The sequence below is a fragment of the Schistocerca americana genome, chromosome 4 (genome assembly GCF_021461395.2).
Source record: "Schistocerca americana isolate TAMUIC-IGC-003095 chromosome 4, iqSchAmer2.1, whole genome shotgun sequence".
Lineage (NCBI taxonomy): Eukaryota > Metazoa > Arthropoda > Insecta > Orthoptera > Acrididae > Schistocerca > Schistocerca americana.
Genome location: NC_060122.1, coordinates 647316531 through 647343160, shown reverse-complemented (window position 1 = coordinate 647343160; position 26630 = coordinate 647316531). Strand labels below are relative to the sequence as shown.

The following is a 26630-nucleotide window of genomic DNA, read 5'->3' as shown; positions in this document are numbered from 1 at the left end:
GTGGTGCTACAGAAGAATGTTGAAGATTAAATGGGTAGATCACATAACTAATGAGGAGGTGTTGAATAGAATTGGGGAGAAGAGGAGTTTGTGGCACAGCTTGACTAGAAGAAGGGATTGGTTGGTAGGACATGTTCTGAGGCATCAAGGGATCACCAATTTAGTACTGAAGGACAGCGTGGAGGGAAAAAAATCGCAGAGGGAGAACAAGAGATGAATACACTAAGCAGATTCAGAAGGATGTAGGTTGCGGTAGGTACTGGGAGATGAAGAAGCTTGCACAGGATGGAGCAGCATGGTGAGCTGAATCAACCCAGTTTCTGGACTGAAGACCACAACACTCACATTTCAACACTCAGGATAAAATTACAGCAACCAAATTTATGTATTAAACAAAACAAAATGCACAAGTATATGACCTACAGTTTCGGGATCTTAACATTGATTCACGCATTGATTTCAGCTAGAGTTTCAATGTATGCGACTTCGTAAATCAGTTGGTATACATACGTATTAATATGGTTACACGGCCTTCATGCTAATGAAGCTCTCTACGGTGTGCAAGACACGTTGATGTTTGTGTAACGCTTGTTTAGAGTTGTGATGGGTGGACTCGCTGTTCCAAGGTTGTCACAAATAGGACATTTCACAGTAGAGCATCGTTCTTGTAGTAAAACTTGATGACTTGATATATCAGTAGTCCTTCGAAGAGATGTTCGGCTTGTCGTTCATGCAGCTCTCTTCATTTAACCATCTTCTAGGAAATTGAAATCTTTCAGAAAAAAACCCCGACATTTGCCTAAATTGAAAATGGGAGACCACAGAAAACAGTTTTCAGGGTTTCCGGCGGAAGGAGTCGAACCACTTCTCCTGCAAATCCAGGGAATATTAGCTTAGTGCCGCAACGCGCAAAGTACGGCAGTGGGTGTAGAATTTGAAAAAGAAGAAAAAAAACCTGTTTGTTGTACATTGTTTCGAAATAAAATTTATCACAGCAAATGGTGTAATTCTGATAGTGCAAGTTTTTCCTTTAATTCTGCGTGTTTGTCCATATGATAGACCATGGATGGATGCATGTTTTAAGATTTAATTGTGCATGGCATTCCTGGCTTCAGTTATTATAGTATTACAAGAACGTAAATAGATTTTGGCCGAAGAGTGGGGGTGGAGGTGGGGGTGCGGTGGAGAGACGTAGGGTGCTGTCAGCTCGGACGAATTGAAGTAGCTGACTGAAAAAAATATTTAGAAACTTACGAACTGTAGGATGTGCTGTCGTCACATACCCCTTTCGCTCTCCTCAAACCCATGCCATCGCGCTTATCCTAAATTATTTTCATAGCTGGTTACCACCTAGATGACCAAATTAAGCGACATATTTCCATTTGGCTACTAATGATAGAATATTGAGCAGTTGTTAATGCCGGTCGGTGTGGCCTAGCGGTTCTGGGCGCTGCAGTTTGGAACCGCGAGACCGCTACGCTCGCAGGTTCGAATTCTGCCTCGGGCATGGATGTGTGTGATGTCCTTAGGTTAGTTAGGTTTAAGTAGTTCTAAGTCTAGGGTACTGATGACCTCAGATGTTAAGTCCCATGGTGCTCAGAGCCATTTGAACCAATAAGTTGTTTAAAGAAGTGAAACCGTCGCCATTTGGGCGTTATTTTTGCTGAACAATGCGGTTTTTTGGCGACACAGGCAAATGCAAATGTATTTTTTCGCACTGAATTTGATTTTTATTGTTTGTAATGATTTTTACCGTTCCGCTGCCTTGTAAAATTAAATTAAAAATATCAAAGTCAATTCTTCAAATAACGACTCCAGTGCTAACATTACGTAGTTATACATAGGTAATTGCGCTGTTATAACAATGGTACATACCTTTAACTTACCGTAACGCTAGTGGACGAATCAGTATCAGGTTTCCTATTATTTCCTGTTACAGTGTTATCCATAATTAGAAACTAACACAACAGCACACAGCAAAAAAACAATAATTGGCGGCACTTACATTAAATTCAACTGAAAGTAAGAAGTGAACAGTTTAACATAACAAAAACTGCACTCAGGGAATGCGGAATTTGGTCATGGATAAGTAGGGACGGGCGACAGCCGATAGTGCTGTTGATATATCGGTAGTTTAAATGTATTGTTGGTAATATTTATCATCAGAAGTGCAAATCGCTTTCTCGTCGTATAGCTGAAAATCAGAATACCTTTTAATTTGATTAAACGGCAACCGTGCCGTGTGCAGTTTCATTTAGGTGATGGGGGTGGTCCGGATCCCTGAGGCCTCTCTCCCCCTTTGGCCACGTCCTTGAGGCTGTAGTGAGCTTTACGGTTGTCTCCGTTGGAAACCTTAACATAAATTCACAAAGCTGTTGCGGTTAAACACTTAGCCCTTGAAAGTAGCTTGCAACACATACAAACTGCTGCAAAAAAACAACCAGCATCCACTAGGAGTCTTCGGAGGTCTGTATCACCGTTGTAATGCTGGCTTCTTAATATTTGATTTTCCGTCGACGTACAGCTTTTAAATAGACAGCTTCTTCACAAATAGCGTAGTTAATGCACTTTTCCGATCCACAATGAATCACTTGCGTTCACTATCAAATTTTTAACAACGACATCGTAAGGCACTTCCGAACAGCGACTAAGAAAAAAGGTGATCTCACACGGCGTTTTTGTTCCGCTGTACATCCTCTATGCAACGTCATAGCTAATTATTCACAACCATTTCTCTCTCTATAAAGAAATAATGCTATTTAGAATATTTAGTGCTTTTTTTTACATGTAACAAAATCTCAGTATTAGATGTTTTAATAATTAGTAAATTTTGTACACAACACTGAGAAGATTACATTATATTACTTCATGTATTTTGACGCTAGGTGACAGCACCCTATAGTAAAGCTCTCGGCACGTGGTGCCTCTCTACTGTTCCATACTGCCGGCTGCTGTGGCCGAGCAGTTCTGGGTGCTTCAGTCCGGAACCGCGCTGCTGCTGCGGTCGCAGGTTCAAATCCTGCCTCGGGCATGGATGTGTGTGATGTCCTTAGGTTAGTCAGATTTGAGTAGTTCTAAGTTCTAGGTGACTGATGACCTCCGATGTTAAGTCCCATAGTGCTCAGAGCCATTTGAACAATTTTTGTTCCATACTATTGCTGCTAGGTGGTTTATACGCACAAGTAACTCATTGTAACTGCGGCATTGGCCTTCGGACAGATTGTCGACGCTAAATACACGCGTTGCCAATTCATGAAACGAAAACTGATCGTGAGATAACGATACTGTTATTCATACATGTATCGTTACAAGGTATGCAGATAATCAGTGCTCTGCTGTGAGCCGTAATGTTTCCCGCTTCTTTTGTCTCTCCCGTTTGTCTAGTCGGAGGCACGGGCTTGAAATATCCAGCACGAACATGTCCGATTAAGGAGTGTGACTTCTGTTGATAACTCATGTACTTAGTGGTCGCGTCCTGAAGTAATGCATTAGTGTATTTATAGTAATGCCGTTGGTTTCTGCTTAAACGAGCTTCCCCATTACACATCAGTAACTCTGGTGCCTTTAATGTATAATGTCTTCCATCAGATAGCCGTTAATGAGCCCAGCCGTGGGATAGGCTGGGAGGTGGTGTAGGTTTTTTAATATAGCGAGAGCGGAGCGCGCCCCGTGGAATCGGCAGCAGCCATAAAACTTGCCGGTGGCTAATGGGCTTGTTCCGTGACCGGAGATGTATGCGCGGCACGGCCGGGCTCGCTGATAATTCAGATTTACGGGGAAGGGCTCTCCAGCGAGGTGCGGATCAATAGGAAATCCGTTTTGTCCAGGTGGGCCGCGCCGGCGGGAACGCTTATTGTTTTCTGGACTGCTCTACCGTTGATATACTGCGGCCAGGAGCCTAACCGCTATTGACACTGAAGAGAATAACTTTACGAGCAATGGGAAATTGATGACTTTACAGACGGTGACGTACCTATAATTCTCTTTCTGTACGTGTGCTTATTTCTGTTTATTTACGGCCGGCCGCCGTGGACGAGCGGTTCTAGGCGCTTCAGTCCTGAACCGCGCTGCTGCTACGGTCGCAGGTTCGAATCCTGCCTTGGGCATGGATGTGTGTGATGTCCTTAGGTTAGTTAGGTTTCAGAAGTTCTAAGGGACTGGTGACCTCAGATGTTAAGTCCCATAGTGCTTAGAGCCGTTTGAACCATTCTTTTTTTTTGTGTTTATTTACGTGTGTGTAGGTTGGTGGAGGAGAGGTGGAAGGAAGAAGTAAGCTTGTACATACTGCTCTTTTATTAGGATGGTGCATAAGTTCGTAGCGTTTTTGTTTTGCTTATTGGTATTCCGATATCTATGGATTTATTTATCGATTGTAATCATTTATTTGTAGTTCACTGTTGCTATTTAAGTTCACATATTGTCATTTTAGCATATGGAGACCGTGAGTGGAGCTGTGGACACCAGGCCGTATATTGCCAAGTGGAGAAGTCGGAACTTTTGCGATATATTCTTTAGAGTTCAGTAGAGGAATTGCAGCGGCGCAGGAAGTCAAAAACGTTTGTACTGTGTATAGAGATATTTGATGATCGTTTCAACGGGTTGTACTCGAGAACTGGCAAATGTGATGAACTGTGATCATTCCACCATCGCGTGAAATTTGAATGCACTGGAGAAGGTTCAAAAAGCGGGTGTATGGGTACCGCATGGTCTAGGCCGAAATCACACACCTCAGTAATGTGTTTACATTTTGCGGCGTGCAGTTGCAGCTGTAGCGGGTATAAAGCGAAGTACTAACCAAGTTATTTGTACGCTGTTATACAGTTATTAAATTTAATAGTTTTCAGCGGTGTTTCGTGCTATTTGTGGCGAAATACCGATTTAATAAGCTTTTGGAAACTTTCGCTCGCTGTGTTTTTTTAGTTTTCTGTGCGTTGAAGTCGTTTAGTAAATTTCGTGCTTCAGTTTTCAGCTGACGTTTCTTCTTGTTTCTCGTGAAATATTTCAGTAAAATTTTCATTCAGTGTTTTAACTTCTTTGAGTGTTTCAGTGGTTTTAGCTAATAATTTTGTGAAGTTTTGTTGGCATTGATATTAGCAGTGGAGTAGTGATATTAATACGAGTAGTCGCTTTGTTAGTAGAGAGAGAATTTCTAGGCCGCTATTGTTAGTTCTATAAATAGTTCTACTGGTGAAACTGAACTTAGGTAACGTAGACATATATTTTTTTTTCAATAACGGTAAAATTTTACCATGAGTGGGAAGTGTGGGCTCTGTCATAGGTTTGTGAGTAGTGGATTACGGTGTGGGATTTGTTCACAGTATTTTCATTGGGGGGGATGGGGGGATGCAGTGGAGAAACCAGTGGGCACTCTAGTGAAATCCTCTCCTGGGAAGCCAAAATCTGTAGTAGAAATAAGTTGATAGAAGAGCAGGAGCGGAAGATCTGTGCCCTCCAGGTGCAGTTACAACGCACAAAGGAGAAACTAAATAGGTTGAGGAGGGTGAAGGGTAGTGGGGAATGGGAACTGGCAGTTGGCAAGAAGGCATGTACATCTACATACATAATCTGCAATCCACCATACGGTGCGTGGCGGAGGATACATCGTACCACAACTAGCATCTTCTCTCCCTGTTCCACTCCCAAACCGAACGAGACATGGCCTGCACCTCAATAAGTATGGGAAGGGGCGGCTAGGAAAAGGAGGTATTCAGACAGTTTTACTTGGCATGTATGCAATAGATTTGACCAACAGTCAGAGTTGAGTGTAGAGGAGTCTCGTGTAGTCGTAGATGTAGGGAACATGCAGCAGTTCTCAGCAATTAGGAGGCCTAGGAGTTGCAAACAGAAAGAACAAGGTTCTGTTGCTAGGTAGTTTGCACGGTAGAGGTATAGGACAGCAGTTGCAGGAAATGTTGGGGAATGAATACCAGGTTACCAGCATTATGAAGCCTAATGCAGGGTTGGCTCAGGTGACTGACAGCATAGTGGTGTTATGTAATAATTCTACAAAGGACAATCAGGTAGTGATAGTGGGTCTAGCAGGGAACAGTCTTGATAGGGGCGGGGAATGTGATGTAGGAAGTGACCTGGTAAAGATAACTACTCAAACTGGTGGCACTAATGTGCATTTCGTAAAACTGTTTCGGCGTCATGATCGGCCTCATCTTAATGCGGCAATTAGGCGCGTTAACATGAGGCTGGAGAGGGCGCTGATGGCAGAGGGCGTGGGTCACATTTCAGTGGTGCCAGTGGGGTCTGTCACTAGATCAGGTTTCACAAGGCATGGCCTGCACCTCAATGGGTATGGGCAAGGGAGGCTGGCAAAGCTTATGAGATGACATTGTAGTGGGTGGTGGTGGGATCACTCATGGAAAAATTCCTGTAGTAGTTGGTGTTAGAGCTGCACCTTTTTTAGATTGAAGTCAGGTATACCTGCTTAAAGGAAGTCCCTCTAACTAAGGGCTCACCTTCAGAGGATGTCATGTTTCCAAGTAGAGAAGGAATTAGCATATTTCGTCAGAATATAAGAGGTATTAAAGATAAAGTTAGTGAACTGCTTACAGATGTTGAGTCTCAAATTATTGGTATGTCGGAGCACCACTTAAATAATTTGACAATTCAGATTCGACAATGAGCGGGAAAGCTGAAAATTTGAGGGCGCAAATCTGGCGAATAAAGGCCTGCCTCGGGCATGGATGTGTGCGATGTCCTTAGTTTAGTTAGGTTTAAGTAGCTCTATGTCTAGGGGACTGATAACCTCAGATGTCAAATCCCATAGTGCTCAGAGCCATTTGAACCATTTGAATGATTCACATGCTCGCATTTGTTGATCTCCCAGCATTAAAATCTGCAGCAATCTGCAGCAATCAGCGGAAGGATTACACTTCTGTCACGTTGAACGGTTCTCTTCAGTCACTGTTGGCGTCCTTCTTGGTGGATCTTTTTCCGGCCGCTGTAATGTCGGAGGTTTGATGTTTTGCCGTATTTCTGATGTTCACGCTACACTCGCGAAGTGGTCATAAGGGTAAAATCCCCACTTCAACGCTACATTGGAGGTGCTGTGTCCCATCGCTCGTGCGCCGACTGTAACACCACGTTCAAACTCACTTAAATCGTGATAACCTGCCATTCTAGCAGCAGTAACCGATCTAACAACTGCGCAAGACACTTGTTGTCTTATACATAGGTGTTGCCGACCGCAGCGCCGTATTCTGCCTGTTTACGTATCTCTGTGCTTGAATACGCGCGCCCATACCAGTTTCTTTGGCACTTCAGTGTATGAGTGCAGTTAAATGAAAACAGAAGACACACGACACCAGACCGCGGGACAGTTCCATTCGAAAGTAATCACCACACACGTTAAGACATGTGTCGCACTTGGAGAAGAGACGATCAGTTTCTATTCTGTAGAACGCAGTAGGCCCATGAGTGATCTACAATTGTCCGACTGAAACCAACGTCCACACATGTCTTTCTTCAGGTCGCCAAAGAAGTAGAAGTCACCCGGTGAAAATTCCAGGCTATAGAGAGGATGTTGCAGTGTTTCCCAATCAAATCTCTGCAGCTTAGCCTGCGCCCATTGGCAGTGTGGGAGCGTGCATTATCGTGCAACAGGACAATTCCGTCCGACAGCATTCCAGGGCGATTTGACTTTATGGTGCGTCTCATTTTCTGCAAAGTGTCTTCATCGCGCTGCATATCGATTGTGGTTCCACGCTCGATGACCTCGATGGGCAGAGGCCCCCTGCAGTAGGAGGACGAGTAGGTGGAGGTCATCATGACTTTACCTGGTGCCACCATTTCGACCCCGAGGGCGAACGGCAAAGCCAGCATTGGAAACGTCTGACGTCTCTCTCCCCCCCCCCCCCCTCCCTCGGCCTCAAAGCAATCCAAGGCCTTTCACACAAGATTCGGAAAATTGCGTGCCCCCACACTGCCATCAGGCGAAGGCTATGCTGCATTGATTTGATTGGGAACAGTTTAACATCTTTCGCACAGCCCGTAACTTTTGCCGTGTGGTTTTCACATCTTTGGCGACCTGAAGAAAGACATGCGTAGAGTCGGTTTCAGTCAGACGAGGAAATGTAAGAGTGGGTGCGGTTATGGATCCGTCAGCAGCTGACTCCGTTCTATGTAACAGGACTTGATCGATTCGTCTCCCAGTGCGATAACTGTGTTACCGAATGCGATGATTGCTTTTGAATGGAACCATTCCACAGTGCCGTTGGGGTGGATGTTCAGTTTTCATTGGATTGCCTCTTATATGTCAGCAGTGGACTTTGTTCATGCAGCTGCCGCCTATGCAACTCATTCACGTTCACCATGCTGCTACATCGTTACGATATTGTGGGAGCTCTAAGGTCAGCGAGCAGTTACTGAAACGAATAAGTTATTTGATCGAAGGCCTCAGATTTTAACCGATTTCTGCCGAGAGGACTGGAGCGAGACTGAGATGTGTTTCAATGTACTTCATAGAATAACAACTGAAATTTAAAACAGATCTCACCTACAGCACGCAACTTCATCTTGCTCTGATTTTCTGTCAGGAAAAGTCTGGCATGTGAACTCTGTATCTTAGCTTGAAAAATATTCAGCTAATTTTTGTACCAACTATGGGAGAGATACTGGTACAGCTGAGCTAGTTAGCGAAACGGCTGCTTTCAAGCTCCAGTTTAAGAAGATGCTAAATTGCTTTAATACAGCTCTTCATCAGCTTTTGAAGATTTTGTTCAAAGTATGGGCTACGAGATACGTATCCAACTTTCGAAATAGCTTTGAGGATATGTATGTCAGCGTCAGAGATTGTAGCATCTTGTGAACATATTTTCAGCAGATTAAAGATGATGAAAAACTACTTGAACGTCGAGCATGGGTGAAATCGTACTGCCAGATTTAGCTATCTTGACGACATGACATAATCTGTAAGTTTGTGTCTTTCAAAGTAAGGAAATGAAAAGTAAAAAATAAAAGCACAATACTGGAATGTGATGCTTTCTTGTCTCATCATTAGAGCTCCTTTTTCTTTATTGCTAATTAGAAATTAGTAATCGGTACTGTCACAGGGCTACTAGCGAAAAGTTCAGTAGTCTAAGAATACTTAGTTTCTTTCAAAGACACCCAGTATCAAGGAAAAATAGCAGTTTAGATATATGTCCGTATGAAAAATAAATCAGAGATATTCTGGTAATTATATGATACTAAAACCAATGGTAGCTGCCAGAAGCAAGAATATACAGCTTTTGTTTTACTTTCATTTTGTTAGAAAGTTTATGCAATTTATAATTTATTTTTTCGATGACAAGTTCAATTCGTTACGTGCAGTATTTTTCATGAGTATAGGTATTTAAGAAATATTTTTGAGTAAAGATTAGTTTTTCTAAAAGCTACCTCACAAAATTGTAGAAATTTGAGTAGTAAAAATTACAGAATGGACTTTTATTTGGGGGTTGGCAGGGGTTGTTGCTTTGATAGGGACACACAATTACCTCGGTACGACTCTGAGAACAAAGAGCGATTTGTTTTGTCACATGTTCGTTCAGTAAACGCGGGAGCATTTTTTTGAAGGAATCATTGTGCTGTAGGCTATTAAAATATTATTTATTGAAATTACTGTTTGACAATGGCAAAGTTTCCAAACTGCAATTCCAATAAATAATAACAGTAACGTAAAGCTGTGACATGCTGCAACATGGTTCCCAGCAGTGTAAAAGGATATGCATGTGGTAATGGAAATTTATCCGTTGTTCCATACACCATGCGATCACACTTAGAAAGCTGGTGAAGTAACTGCAGATACGATAAATACTGAAGTCAAATTCTCATGTACCAAATTTTGGCCTAAATGTTTATCATAAATACTGTTGTTTCACCACCTTTCTAACGAGTGATCGCCTCGTGATGGAACAGTGAATAAATTTACACCACGACGTGCATTTGCTTTTTACAGTGCTGGGAACTATACTGAGATAACAGAAGTCACGGGATACCTCCTAATATCGTGTCACATCTCCTCTTACCCGGCATAGTGCAGCAGATCGACGTGGCGTGGACTCAACAAGTCTTTGTTAAGTCCCCTGCAAAAATATCGAACCGCGCTGCCTCTGTAGCCGTCTATAGGTGCAAAAGTGGCGCCGCTGCAGGGTTTGTGCACGAACTGACGTCATGATTATGTCCTATAAATGTTCGATGGGATTCATGTCGGGCAGTGTGGGTGGCCAAATCATTTGTTCGAAATGTTCAAAATGTCCTTGAAACTAATTGCGAACAATTGTAACCGTGACTTGGCGCATTGTCATCCATAAAAATACCATCTTTCTTTGGGAACATGAAGTGCGTGAATTCCGGCCAATGGTCTTCAAGTAGTCAAACATCGAGAGATTCCAGTCCATACCATGTAAACACAGCCCATGCCATTATGTAGGCACTCCCAACTTACACAGTGCCTTGTTGACAACTTGGGCCCATTGCGTCGTGGGTCCGCAGCCCACTCTAACCGTATCATCAGCTCTTACCAACTGAAATCGGGACTCACCTGACCACACCACGGTTTTCCTATCGTCTAGAGTCCAATCGATATGGTCACGAGTCCAGGAGAGGCGCTGCAGGCGAAGTCGTGGTGTTAGCAAACGCATTCACGTCGGTCGTCTGCTTCGATATCCCATTGACGCCAAATTTCGCCGCCCTGTCCTAACGGATACGTCCGTCGTACGTCCCACATTGATTTCTGAGCTTATTTCCCGCAGTGTTGCTTGTCCGTTTGCACTGACAACTAAAAGGCAGTGACACTGTTTTCGGTCATTAAGCGAAGGCCGTCGGCCACTGCGATGTCAGTGGTGAGAGGTAATGCCTGAAATTTGCTATTCTCGGCACACTCTTGACACTGTGGCATTCGGAATGTCGAATTCCTTAACAATTTTCGACTTGGAATGTCCCATGCGTCTAGCTGCAGCTATCATTCCGCCTTCAATGTCTGTTAATTTCTGTATTGCGGCCATAATCACGCGGAAATCCGTGTATGTGCATGTCGCTATTCCATTTCTTTTGTCACATCAGTGTATGTTCCAGTATTGTTATTGAGCGGGTTACACCGTCCCACAGTGGTTGACAACCAACATGTGTCGAAACTGCAGTAGCATAAACAATATTTTGAAAGCCTAAAGCGGACTGACTTCGTTAATAAATTTCACGAGGGCTCTGGACACAGTCCTCACCAAAAAACGCGAATGCATTACCGAGACGCTCGTCTAAACGTTGGAGATACTTAAGATAGGCATAGTCCATCACTGTGAGGTTCGCTGTAGAAATTCCAAGAGATTACACTGCAAAACGAGTCAGTCGATATTTTAAATCACGAAATGGTGACGATGAAATAATCGGAGAATGGTTCAAATGGCTCTGAGCACTATGGGACTTAACTTCTAAGGTCATCAGTCCCCTAGAACTTAGAGCTAGCTAAACCTAACTAACCTAAGGACATCACACACATCCATGCCCGAGGCAGGATTCGAACCTGTGACCGTAGCGGTCTCGCGGTTCCAGACTGTAGCGCCTAGAACCGCTTGGCCACAACGGCCGGCTAATCGGAGAAACTAGAATTTATGAGGAAGGTAATCGACAGTCGTCCTCTCCACTTTAAGCTTCACAACTGGAACTGGAAATGAGGGGAAATGGTGGCGACGACGATGATGATATCAGAAAGAGCCTCCATTACATACCGGAAGGTGGCAAGCGGAATATAGATGTAGATGCCGATATGTTAAAATTTTGTTGCAGTGTGAAAAAAAAGTCCAGCTTCCTCTCTGGTTTGGTAACAAAAGTATGCATCACCTGCTGATTCAGAAAGTTGTGATTTTCTCCCAAGTGTGACATGAATTAAACTGGATTCTCGCGAGTGACTGAAGCTGCACGGCAAGTGTAAAACATGCTGATATGCAACACAGGCCTTTCCCTTTCACGTGACACTCTCAGATGTTTAGAACAGTTGGGTAAACTCAACACTTTTGACTGCCGTGGCCAATTTGTGGAGGAGTTAGGAGCTGCGAAGTTCTCGAATGTGAACTGCTAGCAACTCGCTGATTCCTGATTAACATTTTAAATTATCTATTAGCCGCTAGGATTTTTGCGAGGTGTTAACTCTCAAGGCAGAGCGCCCAAGTTCTCGCGTTAATCTGCGAGAACTGCCGTTTTCAGAGGAGGGGAAGAGCGCGGGCGTTTCTGCCTCGGCGGGCGCAACTTCTTCAGTAAATTTGCCGCGGCTCTACGTCCGTCGCGGCGGTGCACATAATTACAGCTTCAAAGGCGCCGCGCTGCTAAGCGCCGTCTTCATTTGGCCGGCGGGCCCGCATAAAGGAACTCATTCCGCGTCACCGCCGCAGCCACACCCACACCAAATGGCTGCCTCGTTTGGCGAGGGCCTCCTCAGCCCGCTACCGTAATCTCGGACAGGTGGAAAGGTAGGGCAAGGCAAAGTTTCTAAACTAGGCCAGGCACGCCCAGACCTTCATCTTCTTCAAAAAGATATTTTGCTACTTGCAGCTTTTAGTGATGGCAGTCACCAAGTGCTGCATCCCGCGTCCTAATTTCGAGTGGCTACGTAACTACCAATGACAGTCTCAATAACATCAAAACATTATTGAAATAATTTGACTAATGTCAAGAGCCTGAATGTGAATTACACAAGTTCATTAACTGTCAAGCAGACGCAAGGTCCCAACAGTAGGATCAAGTGATCACTTCTTGCACCAAGTCGAATCAAACCGAGTTAAGTAGTCACATAGATCCGAAGTTTCAACTAGGAGAGTTAAATGGACACTTAGATTCAAGGGCCAAACCAAGAGACTTCGTTTGTTACTTAGACACAGTCCAGTCTAAGAAAGTTAAATTTTCATTTAAATGCAAACAAAGACTGGTCGATGGTGAAAGCTGAATGGTCGGGCGATGGCTTCTCGATGACCACGGCTTGGCTGTTCTGCTCACTTGGATGTAGTTCAAGAAGTTGGAGTCTGTGTTGCAGCCTCTGCTGACCTGGTAAGGATTGCAAACACTTCAACAATATTCTAGAATTGGTAGAACTAGCGTCTTCTATGTCTCCTTTTCTTCTTCTTTTTTCCTGACCTTATTCCATATCTTCACAGGTTAATCTGGATTTGGCAAAGTTAATAGTAGAGGGTGCCCGCCCGGATGCCCTTCTTGTCACCTCCTCTTGGCCGCCTCCCCCTCTTCCCGACACGCTCTCTCCAGCGCGCGAGTTGTGTTCCATATATGATTTCGTCTGGTGTTATCCCATCTGAAAGTGTGCGAACGTTTTGGAAATACGGAGGCTATTCGGAAAGTACGATCCGATCGGGAGCTAAATGGGAACCACAGGGGGGTTTTGTGCAGTGTCTCTAGCATGCCTGTCAGTCGCGTCATGTCGCTCTTTTCAGTTTTGAACGCACAGCGATCACGTAAAGAGGCCTAGAAGATACTATCTTCCGCCAAGTATGATGGCCCGGTGATAGACTGCGCCTAATGTCATGCAACCCACATAATTTAACTGTCATACATTCCCTTCTCTATGATAATTCTCGGTCGCACTCTGCAGGAGTAATGAAGGAGCTTCTGCAGCGTTTTCGATCATCCACAGTATAGTTCGTAATTGTCCCCCACCTCCCCCAGTTTCATCTCTGTTCAGATGAACCACTGGCTATGAAGACACAATTTGGCACAGACAACGAGCTGTAGACAGCATAGAGAATTGGTAGAAAGCAATGGCTGCTGCCCTCTATGACGAGGGTACTGGAAAGTTGGTACAACGTTAGGACAGATGTCTAAGTCGGTGCGGCGACTGTATAGAGAAGTAGCTGGCAAGTGTAAGCAGCTGTTGCAAACAAAATATTTTGATTTTCACAGTGGTTTCCATTTCGCCAGTGATCGGATCTTACTTGCGAAAAGCATAACTGAGGCGGGACGTGGATTCCAGCCTAAAAAACCACATCCAAGCTGGCCAGCACATCGGCCCTCATCGTTAATCCGCCGGGCAAATCCGATTCGGGGCCGGCGCGACTCCCAGAAACCGAGAAGGAAGGAAGGAAGGAAGGAAGGAATTAACGAACGAACGAAGATTAGGTTTAACGTCCCATGGATATCAAGGTCATGCATGAGTTTCTTAGAAGTAGATACCTTAGGGATTTCGAAGCAACTCAAATCGCTAGATACGGGCAAGACTTCAGGTCCAGATTGTATACCGATTAGGTTCCTTTCAGATTACGCTGATACAATAGCTCCCTATTTAGCAGTCATATACAACCGCTCGCTCACCGATAGATCTGTACCTACAGATTGGAAAATTGCGCAGGACGCACCAGTGTTTAAGAAGGGTAGTAGGAGTAATCCATCGAACTACAGACCTATATCATTGACGTCGGTTTGCAGTAGGGTTTTTGGAGCTTGTACTGTATTCAAACATTATGAATCACCTCGAAGGGAACGATCTATTGATACGTAATCAGCATGGTTTCAGAAAACATCGTTCTTGTGCACTGCAGCTAGCTCTTTATTCGCACGAAGTAATGGACGCTATCGACAGGGGATCTCAAGTTGATTCCGTATTTCTAGATTTCCGGAAAACTTTTGACACCGTTCCTCACAAGCGACTTCTAATGAAGCTGCGGGTCTATGGGGTATCGTTTCAGTTGTGCGACTGGATTCGTGATTTCCTGTCAGGAAGGTCGCAGTTCGTAGTAATAGACGGCAAATCACCAAGTAAAACTGAAGTGATATCAGGTGTTCTCCAGGGAAGCGTCCTGGGACCTCTGCTGTTCCTGAGCTATATAAATGACCTGGGTGACAATCTGAGCAATTCTCTTAGGTTGTTCGCAGATGATGCTGTAATTTACCGTCTAGTAAGGTCATCCTAAGACCAGTATCAGTTGCAAAGCGATTTAGAAAAGATTGCTATATGGTGTGGCAGGTGCCAGTTGACTCTAAATAGCGAAAAGTGAGAGGTGATCCACATGAGTTCCAAAAGAAATCCGTTGGAATTCGATTACTCGATAAATAGTACAATTCTCAAGGCTGTCAATGCAACTAAGTACCTGGGTGTAAAAATTACAAACAACTTCAGTTGGAAAGACCACATAGATAATATTGTGGGGAAGGCGAGCCAAAGGTTGCATTTCATTGGCAGGACACTTAGAAGATGCAACAAGCCCACTAAAGAGACAGCTTACACTACACTCGTTCGTCCTCTGTTAGAAAATTGCTGTGCGGTATGGGATCCTTACCAGGTGGGATTGACGGAGGACATCGAAAGTGTGCAAAAAAGGGCAGCTCGTTTTGTATTATCACGTAATAGGGGAGAAAGTGTGGCAGATACGATGCGCGAGTTGGGATGGAAGTCATTAAAGCAAAGACTTTTTCGTCGCTGCGAGATCTATTTACGAAATTTCAGTCACCAACTTTCTCTTCCGTATGCGAAAATATTTTGTTGAGCCCAACTTACATAGGTAGGAATGACCATCAAAATAAAATAAGAGAAATCAGAGCTCGAACAGAAAGGTTTAGGTGTTCGTTTTCCCCGCGCGCTGTTCGCGAGTGGAATGGTAGAGAGATGGTATGATTCTGGTTCGATGAACCCTCTGCCAAGCACTTAAATGGAAATTGAAGAGTAATCATGTAGATGTAGATGTAGAGACGGAGCACAAGCCCGAATGGTGTCAAGGAGAAGGAAAAATGCTGTGCCCTTTCAAAGGAATCATCCCGGCATTTGCCTATGAGCGATTTAAGGAAATTACGGAAAACCTAAACCTGTATGCGAGTTTGAACCGTTATCGAATGCGAGTCCAGTGTGTAAACCACTGCGCCACCTCGCTCTAACAAAAACCGAGAACTGGTGTGTTAACACAGGCGCTTTTCGGGCGGGTTCTAGAGCCGTCTGTGTGATTTCCTTTGTAAGTACATTGCGCCATGCCAGAACGCTTCCAAGAAACCATAAGTCTTCCATTCATCCTCCGCAATATTAATTTTACTTGACTGTCCTATCCCATGTCGCTTCTTAACATTGCTCTTCATTACATACAACACGTTACGTGATCAAGACATCACTAATCTTGTAATCGCATATCATCGGGTTCTTTCTCTACACTTTCTTTTGCAATGCCTCGCATTTATCCATATTTAAACAGATCACACACATTACACAAAGAGGAAATTCTGTCAAAGTCTTTACTTTATCTATTTTATTCGAGAACCAGAGTGTGGAATATAAATTTAGAGAATTGTATCCAGTCGTTCGTTGAAATATTTGTTTCTTCACATAGTTTGCGGTCTTTTCAGGCTTATCTTTAAACCGTGCACACGAGAGTTACATAATTATTTCCGTAGCTTGATACTGTATACTTGTTCAGCGACAGGAAGATATCATCACACTAGAAGAATACAGATGTAACATTCGCTACTAGTCAGTACCTTCTAAAGGTTTGGACTCGCATTCGAGAGGACGACGGTTCAAATCCTCGTCCGGCTATCCAGATTTAGATTCTCCATAATTTCCCTAAATTGCTTAAGACAATTGCTGGGATGGCTCCTTTAAAAGGGCACGGCAAATTTCCTCCCTCAACCGGGCTTGTGTTCCACCTCTAATAACATCATTATCGACGTGACGTTGAACTCTAATCATCCCTTCATTAAACTTTCAGGCTTCCTTCAAACAGATACTTAATATATACATCTGTTTAAACAGAAACTGGGAACGTGCCAGATGGACGCTCATGCCCTTCGCTCGGTATGCGCTCGATTCCTGGTTCAACATGTCACACAGTGAATGTGGGCTGCGTCCTATTACGTTTCAGTGAACACTGCACTCCAGGGGGTATACAGCTAAAGAAAGTGTGAGCTGGGCCTTTGTTACACCCCGTAGCATCTGGTGTACTGACGTCTGCCAACTCTGGAAGCAGTTGTAAGGAGACAAGGAATGCAGTACATGTGTGCGTCCATCTTTGTCCCAATAAGTGCCGAGTTATTGTAAGTGCAGGGGACGGAAAGCTTGAGGAAGTAGATTTTGGAGGAGGGTTTCAGGACTGTCTTCCTAAATGCAGGCCTCAGACGACAGGGTCGATATTACAGTCTCGGGCAGTGTGCCTGTAATTGAGATGGACGACGATCACAGTCATTGAGAATACGAAACCTTACGTGTTTGAGGTGGGATGACTAGAATGAACTATGTCTGCTATGTTATTCAAAGAGCTTACATTTACTGTGGCTGAACTCGGCGAGTAATTTTAATGCGATCGTCTTTTAAGTGGTTTATACTTATACTATGTGATAAAAAGCATCCGGACACCTGGCTGAAAATGACTTGAAAGTTCGTGGTGCCCTCCATCCGTAGTGCTGGAATTCAATTTGGTGTTGACCCACCATTAGCTTTGATAACACCTTCCACTCTCGCAGGAATACGCTCAGTCTGGTGCTGGAAGGTTCCTTCGGGAATGGCAGCCCATTCTTCACGGAGTGCTGTACTGAGGAGAGAAGTCGATGTCGGTCGGTGAGGCCTAGCACGAAGTCGGCGATCCATAACATCCCAAAGGTGTTCTATAGGATTCAGGTCAGGACTCTGTTCTGGCCAGTCCATTGCGGGGATGTTATTGTCGTGTAACCACTGCGCCGCAGACCGTGCATTATGAACAGATGCTCGATCGTGCTGAAAGATGCCATCGCCATCTCCGAATTGCTCTTAAACAGTGGGAAGCAAGAAGGTGCTTAAAACATGAATGTATGCCTGGCTGTGATAGTGCCACGCAAAACAACAAGGGGTGCAAACCCCCTCCATGAAAAACACGACCACACCATAACACCACCGCCTCCGAATTGTACTGTTGGCACTACACACGCGGGCAGATGACGTTCAACGGGCCTTCGCCAAACCCACGCCCTGCCATCGGATTTCCACATTGTGTACCGTGATTCGTCACTCCATACAACGTTTTTCGTGTGTTCAATCGTCCAATGTTTACACTCCTTACATCAAACAAGGCGTCGTGTGGCATTTACCGGCGTAACGTGTGACTTACGAGCAGCCTCTCGACCATGAAATGCGTTTTCTCCCCTCCTGCCTAACTGCCATGGCATTTGCAGTGGATCCTGATGGAGTTTGGAATTCCTGCGTAATTGGTCTGGATAGAAGTCTGCCTATTACACATTACGACCCTCTTCAACTGTCGGCGGTCTCCGTCAGTCAACAGACGAGGTCGGCCTGTACGCTTTTGTGCTGTACGTGTCCCTTCATGTTTACATTTCACCATCACATCGGAAACAGTGGAGCTAGGGGTGTTTAGGAGTGTGGAAATCTCACGTACAGAGAAATGACACAAGTGAAACCCACTCACCTGACCACATTCGAAGTCCGTGAGTTCCGCGGAGCGCCCCATTCTGCTCTCTCACGATGTCTAATGACTACTGAGGTCGCCTGTATGGACTACTTGGCAGCACAAAGCTCGTAATATGAAAAACATATGTCTTTGGGGGTGTCCGGATACTTTTGATCACATAGTGTACTTACGAAAGCCTTTGTTATAGTGAGCATTTGTTTTTCCAGTCATTTTTGTTCAAGAAACCGAAAGAAAACTTATTTTACTACGTATTTTGATAGCTATTTTTCTACGTAGTCGCCGTTCAGATTCAGAAATTTGTTCCTGCCCTCCATGAGGTTTCCTACCTCTTCTGCTTTCGCTCTCAGTTGTCGCGAAGTTCCATGCATTATTTCCAAAAAGTCCTTAGATTTTGTAAAAAAATGGTAATCATCCGTGACCAAGGCCGGGATATGTAGCTGACATTCAAGAACTTTCCATTTCTAGTGGCGAGGCAGTTCCTTCGTGAACGCAGCAGAATGCGGGTGAGCGTCATCGTGAAGAAGCACAATGCCGCTGGCCAACAATGCAAGCCGTTTGTTTTTAACGGCTTGGCGTAGCTGGATGAACGGTCTGACAGCGCATCGCTGCGTTTATGGTCACTCCGCTAGAGCCGGTACGCCCTTCCGATCGTAAAACAATGTGGCCCTATCCGTCTGATGCTCAGAATTTGTTTTGCTTTTCTTTTTTTTTTGGGGAGGGGGGGGGGGGGAGGAGGTGTGAAAGATACCATGCCATTGATTGGCGGTTTGTTTCGGGACTTCCATGCGAAACCCAGGTCTCGTCACCAGTAATAATGTGGTTCAACAACTCATCGCCATCGATGTTGTACGTAGTAAGAAAAGTCAGTACTGCCCCGTTTGTTGTTTTTTGTGTTCATCAGTAAAAAGTCGAGGAAACCACCTGGAACTTACTTTTCTGTAGCCCGAAACATCACCAGCAATTTACTAGGTAACTTCCAGTGAAATTTCAAGAAAGCATAGAATCAGACCGTCAGTAATGAAAGTTCTATCCTATGAATATTTTCCTCAGTTCTTGAGTTTGTCAGTGACAACTGAAGGTCGGCCAGAGCATTTAATTACACGAATATCTGCTACGCCGCCGTTAAACATAATGACTGGAGCGTCATTTGTTACATTTCCATAAACTTCGGTCATCTGTTTGTAAATTTGTGTAGAGCGGACTTCTATTCCATTAAGAATCCATATTATACTACGCAATTCCCTCTTGGCAGGGTCGTTAATTTGATCACTCGTTTTAAAATCGCACAAATAATCAGTAGACGGCCGTTTTTGCTCGCAGTTAGCGCCATTTTGGTGTCGACGGTTAGGAAGTTCCGTGACACGGCGGCGAGGGTGAAGGGAGAATTGCACAGCTCATCAGATTCATACGTTCTTTCCTTTTGGAACAACCTTTGTAGTTATATAAGTCACGAATGAAGTTAAAATGTTACACACGATGCACGTTTCGACCTCTCTGCTGGGATCTTATTCAGGATCTTCTGCTGTTCACGGTTAGTTAACACTGTCAAATTCCAGTGTCACATTCAGTCATAAAATGGAGTTCTCCCGCGTTTATGCTTAGGAAATGGAGTTGCTGGGTATAATTCTTCCGGCTACTATTGGTAACTGATTGTCATTGGACAGAAAGTGAAACAGCAGAACACGAGGGGGGCATATTTATCAAAGTATTATTGTCATCCCGCAGGACTGCTTTCTTGTTGTCCCCATTCGTGTGTCCCCTGGTGTGATTGCGTACTTACTTCCTTGATGGCGGGAAGCCACGAAGGTGGAAGACTGTATCCATCTTCCCTGAGTTACATTCGTTCTTCGATATCCGTATCGTCTCTTGGACCTTTCCTCTATAAATGTTGGCTTCCTTAATCAGCAGACGTAGGTTGTCGAAATCAGTGTCTTAGAGGCAGTCCTCTTGATGTTTGGCACACAGATTTCATACTTTGTTTTAATCCTGTGTGGTGTTAGTGTTCTTTAATACGTTCTTATACTGTCACCAATATAAAGTCTGCCACAGCCATACGTCATTTCATAGACCACCGCTGTTCGGAGATAATCAGGTGCGTACGTTTTACGTAGGGAAAAGTTTCATTATTTCTGACTGAAAAATGTGGTGTGTGTACCATTTTCCCGTAGAATTTTTCTATGCGAACGTTACACTAACAGAGTGAGAAAACGATTCCTCGTCCTCTTCATAATCATAATTAATCAAATTTTATTCTAAAACCCTGTCTGTGAACAAACGATCGTAGAAGTTGGCCTTGATTTTTTTCGTAAAGAAGTCCAACTCATATTCCAAGCTGTTATAATCACTAATGCTGAAGGCACGTCAAAGAATGTTGAGCATTGCTTGCTTCTGCGTTCGATGGTGGTGCAGAATGGGTTGTAAATACCTGTTTCTGTGCAGGTTTTCTATACACTGTGTTGTCACATCTTCTATACAAAGCACATCTAGGAACAGGAGACCGACTTCATTCTCTACCTGTGCAGTAGGGTTAACTTTGGGATGGATTTCATTCAAAAATGGTTCAAATGGCTCTGAGCACTACGGGACTTATCATCTGAGGTCATCAGTCCCCTAGAACTTAGAACTACTTAAACCTAACTAACCTAAGGACATCACACACATCCATGCCCGAGACAGGACATATAACAAATGTCTCATTCACATAGTTAACTGTGGACACCACAGGATCCTAAAGTAGGTGTCAGTGGAGAGGTTAACATGTCGATCGTGTAGAAGGAATTGAGGATGTCATGGCTTAACGTCCTTGATTGGTTGGCATTCATGTTTAAGTTTATGATGGGGCAGGGAAGTGGTAGAGTTGAGATGAGCAGTAAGTGAACATTGTTCTTGAACATTTTCATTTCACAAAAATTTCATGCATTTAAGTAAAAGCGAGAACCCCAATAGTAAGAAAGCTCAAATCTATAACAACAATAATTGCCGATTTGTCATTCATGGAAGTTCTTGATTAAGTGCTGAAGATTCATACGACCATGCTAGTTCTCCGACAAATCATTTAAACACCAATTAATATAAGGTGCCCCTGCTGGGGATATCCATAACAATTTAAATGAAACGTATTTAACCATACTAGTGATGAGTATACCTGTAATTAATAAAAATACAATAATCCAGTATTGATTTGGCAATTGACTGGGAACGGAACTTCGGCTTAACAACTATTACGGCAAGTTGAAATTGTATCCAGTGTAATCAATAAAATCGTTACTTAGTTGCTTAACAAACCTCCTTAGCTCACAGCTTTAAAACGTAAGTTATGGTATGACTGGATACACAGATTAACGTCTTGCCACATTTACAGACCAGAAGCAGTACAATGATGGTAAAGTCGGATCAGCTTTGCCAACATAGGATAATAGCACTAACATTGTCTGCATGACGTCACAGTGATGTTAGAAGACATCACCATTGCATAACTATTCGACCGTTTTATAAATATACCGACCACATAAGGTATCGAGACTGCAGTAATCCAAGGTCCAAGAGATCAAACTGCTACGGACTGTTGACATCGCGTTTTGTATGTCAAAACAGCGTCCTCCCACGGGAGCAACCGACGATCCACACCAAGTCGTATCGCGCCAGTGACTTTAAATTTCAAAGAGTGGCTATAGATCCCACATACCTGATGCAAATTCAGTTCCCGTCCGCCATTTTTTCTGTCGTCGAGGACGTGGTCTGCTTTCCCACGCCTCCTTGAAATTACCTTCAACTACCTTCAAACACGAGTAGCTCAAATAAGCATCATTTTTTTCTCAGAGCAGTAAAAATCGGCAATTTCTGTGTACACTGGCTTCAACAAGTAAAGTTTTGATCGAAATATAAATAAACTTTTCCGTGCTAATGAAACTACAAGACGACTCGAAGCATGTTCGTCTCCACATGATAATTTCCTATCGCTCGCGGACTGAATGTAAATCAATGCAGTTTTAGCAGGTACCATCTGAAGACGAGATTAGTTCATAGATACGGTGACTGCCGCAGAAAATAAGTATTTTTGTTTGTATTTTAAGCATACAGTCACGAATTTAAAAATTTGTCCAGTATGGACGAGACTGTTTTCAAAAATCTCTGTTAAAAGTTAATTAACACAAGTAGTTCAGTAATAATAATGGTGACTTACAAGGCAGTAGATCATTGTAACAATGAAATGGCAGTAAACTGTTTTATTGACACTTCATTTCTACAATGTTTTCATCGGAATTTCATTTTCAAAGTGTTTTAATTGACATTCTATTTTTGTATTTTTTCTATTGATCTTTAAATAAAATAAGCTTGGTATACAGTTGTCTCGCAACGTCACCTTTCTGCTCAAACGATATAGATTTACATAAGTGATATATTCTGCAGATAAAATAATGATTTATGTTCAGATCTGCATTACACAGTCCGCTTTTTCCCAAATTCACTTGCTATAAAATGTGATCACTGTTTATAAATAAGTAACTTCTCAGTAATTGCAGTGAAGTGCTCTTGGGTGAGATAATTTCACGAACTTTCCTAAGTGGCTGTATGCCTTATCAAAATAAAAATATAGGATCAGAACCAGTTTCCTTATTTCCTGAGAATATTGTGATACTGTGCCACTAGGTTGCCGCTCCAAAACCACCTTTGACAGAACCGTCACATTTTCACTATTAGCGTATCAGGAACTGAAATATATAGTACTTTTTATCAAATCAGCAACTTAGGTTTCTAACTGCGTTATTGCTGCTTTGTGTCGCACGCTAAGTTTTTTTTATATGCTTCTTCAGTAGCACATTATCTGCTTGTACTATGTCATATTGTGCTTTCAGTTTCTTTTGGAGCTGAAGGACCGTAAGTGTGTTTACCATCAATAGTTGTACTGAACACCAATAGAATGCAATTCCATCATATGATTATGGTAATAGGAGGGTAAGTCAAATGAAAACCTTAAATATTTTTTAAATGATTATTTATTGTGCCGAAGTGGTACAAAGCTGTATCACTTTTCAACATAATCTCCCCCACGCTCAATGCAAGTCCTCCAGCGCTTACAAAGTGCATAAATTCCAGTAGAAAAAAAATTCTTTTGGCAGTCCGCGCAACCACTCATGCACTGCGTGGCGTACCTCTTCTTCAAAACGGAACTTCTTTCCTCCCATTGCGTCTTTGAATGGTCCAAACATATGGAAATCACTTGAGGCAAGGTCTGGTGGTTATGGTGGATGAGGAAGACACTCAAAATGCAGGTCTGTGATTGTTGCAACTGTTGTACGGGCAGTGTGGGACCTTGCATTGTCATGTTGCAAAAAGACACCTGCTGAGAGCAATCCACGTCGCTTTGATTTGATTGCAGGCCGCAGATGATTTTTTAGGAGATCTGTGTATGATGCACTCTCTAGGCATGTTATGCTCCTAAACGACGCCTTTTGTGTCCCAAAAGAGAGGCAGCGTAACGTTTCCTGCTGATGGTTCTGTTCGAAACTTCTTTGGTTTTGGTGATAAGGAATGGCGCCGTTCCTTGCTCGCTCTCTTCGTTTCCGGTTGGTGGAAGTGAACCCAGGTTTCGTCCCCAATAACGATTCTCGCAAGGAAGCCATCACCTTCTCGTTCAAAGCGCCGAAGAAGTTCTTCACAAGCATCAACACATCGTTCTCTCATTTCAGGAGTCAGCTGCCGTGGCACCCATCTTGGAGACACTTTGTGAAACTGGAGCACATCATGCACAATGTGGTGTGCTGACCCATGACTAGTCTGTAAACATGCTCCAATGTCATTCAGTGTCACTCGGTCGTTTTCCTTCACTATGGCTTCAACTGCTGCAATATTCTGTGGAGTCACAACTCGTTGTGCCTGACCTGGACGAGGAGCATCTTCCAGTAAAGTCAAACCATTTGCGAACTTCCTACTCCATTCGTAGACTTGCTGCTGTGACGAACATGCATCACTGTACTGAACTTTCATTCGTCGATGAATTTCAATAAGTTTCACACATTCACTACGGAAAAACCGAGTAACAGAACGCTGTTCTTCCCTGGTGCAAGTCGTAATTGGGGCGGTCATCTTTATACTGATGCTACGAGGGTATGTGTGCATCTGCACTATGCTGCCATCTTGTGCATCTGCACTATGCTGCCACCTACAGGCCATTCTGCATGCTGTTTGTAGCACGCTTACCAAGTTACAGGATAACGGCGCGAAATTTCGATTTGTTATTGCAAATTTAAGGTTTGTATTTTACCCTCGTAATTTCACTGCATATAAAAATAAAAGTGATCAGGATACATCGGTATTTCCAGAATTAAAAAACCAGGAACTGAGGAGCCTGATTTGAACTCGGTGAGCTCCTATTAATGTTTTGACCACCGTGGAAATGGTGGCCGAGTCAACCTCGTGTGTCGTAAGGAGCGTTGCAACTCGTGTGTTAGCCACTCTATGAAATTTTTACTCGCTGCGTCCCGCAAACAAAAGCCCTGTTAACCGGAGCGCACTCCCGTAGGCAAGCCCTATCAGCAAGGCGATACTCAACGCCCTATACACTGTTGCGCGCGCATCACTTTTGGCCGCCAGGCTTTATTTTCATACGGTGCTTTCAACGCTTGTAGTGAAACACGGACTCTCTGCTGTGTGGACAGCCCGGCGCTGGTGCGTGAGCAGCCGTCTCGCGATGAGATCGCAGCGCGACGCCTGGCGTCGGAGTCTGCGGCGCAGGTGGCGGCGGGCGGCGCTGACGCCGGCGTCGGCGTCGGCATTGGCTCGCTGGCGGGGCGCTCGGCGGCCGTGGCGTCGACGGCGTCGCCCGTGTTCTCGGGGGCGGGGCAGGCGGCGCCGCTGTCGAGCGCCGACCAGCAGCAGCAGCTGTACCAGCTGGGCGTGCCCATCGTCAACATCGACCCCCAGCACCCCTACGTGCCGCCGCATCGCCTGCTGCACCTCGACTTCAAGGGCGCCCCGCCCAAGGTAAGCCGTGCACCGTCACCTACTTTCTCGAAAAATACACTCTAAGACAAAAAAAGGATACACCACAAAGGAATTATCCGAATGGGACGAAAATAGATAAATTTTTACAGACACATAAATGATTCCAATTTCATGAAACATGGATGATTCATTCAAAAGAAAGAGCTTCACAAATTGAGCGAGTCGATAACGCGCTGACCCACCTCTGACCCTTATTCAAGCAGTTATGCGGTTTGGCATTGTTGATATAGTTTAAGATGTCCTTCTGAGGGATATAGTGCCAAATTCTGCCAAACTGGCGTGTGAAATCGTCAAAATCCCGAGCTGGTTGGAGGATCCACCCCATAACCCTACCAACATTCTCAACTGGGGCGAGATCTGGCGACCTTGCTGGCTGAGTTAGGTATCCATTTTCCTTGATGGCTATTTTTAAGGAAAATGGATACTCCGTGAAGCAGATTCGTCGAGCTATGGAGTTTGCACCATCTCCAAAGGTGCATGAAGAGGAAGATAGATCGGTGGCCTTTCTTCCTTATGCTGGAGGCTTATCGTTTAAGATTGGACGAATTTTAAGGAATTTTAACATTAAGAGTGTGTTCCGTCCACCTTCTAAGATTAGAGCACTGCTCGGCTCTGTGAAAGATGATTTGGGGCTTAGGAAACCCGTTGTGTACAAAATTCCGTGTCAATGTGGGAAAGCTTACACTGGCCGTTCGATTCGCACAGTGCATGACAGATGTGTGGAAAATCGCCGTCATACGAGGGTACAACTGCCGGAAAAATCGGCAGTAGCAGAACACTACTTAAATGAGGGACACAGTATGAAATTTGATGAAACTGTGGTAGTTGCCAACATTTCAGGTTTTTGGAACAGTGTCTATAAAGAGGCGATTGAAATTAGGTTGTCGGATAATTTAATCAACAGAGACAATGGGTTTCCTCTTAGCAAGACGTGAAATCCTGTATTATCTCGCATCAAAATTGAACGTTCTTCGGTGCGGCCGTGAGTGTGATATGTCGTTGCCAGCAGTGTTCCACTAAGGACGGCGTCACCTCCTTGTAGGGCAGCAACCGTGATGGGCGGCGCATGCGCCGTGTACTGAACGGTGGCGTATAGAGGACGTCGGTTTGCAGCCTGGTGTCAGTTCTGAGCGGGACTCATCAGCAGAAGCAGCATTTTCCTCAAGATGGCGAACAGTTGGATCGCCGAAATATCGAATCAAGTTGATTTTAGGATGTGGCAGCAAACCCGAAGAGACTTTCAAGATTTATTACGCCGGG

General features: G+C 44.1%; 1 protein-coding gene across 1 annotated transcript in view; it reads left to right on the top strand.

Moving 5' to 3' along the window:
* LOC124613672 (hexosaminidase D-like) overlaps nt 1-26630 on the top strand; it is a 322676-nt gene that overhangs the window by 146443 nt on the left and 149603 nt on the right. Inside the window, exon 4 of the mRNA XM_047142389.1 lies at nt 25025-25349. Within this exon, the coding sequence (XP_046998345.1) occupies nt 25025-25349 (325 nt within the window). The remainder of the gene's footprint in view (nt 1-25024; nt 25350-26630) is intronic.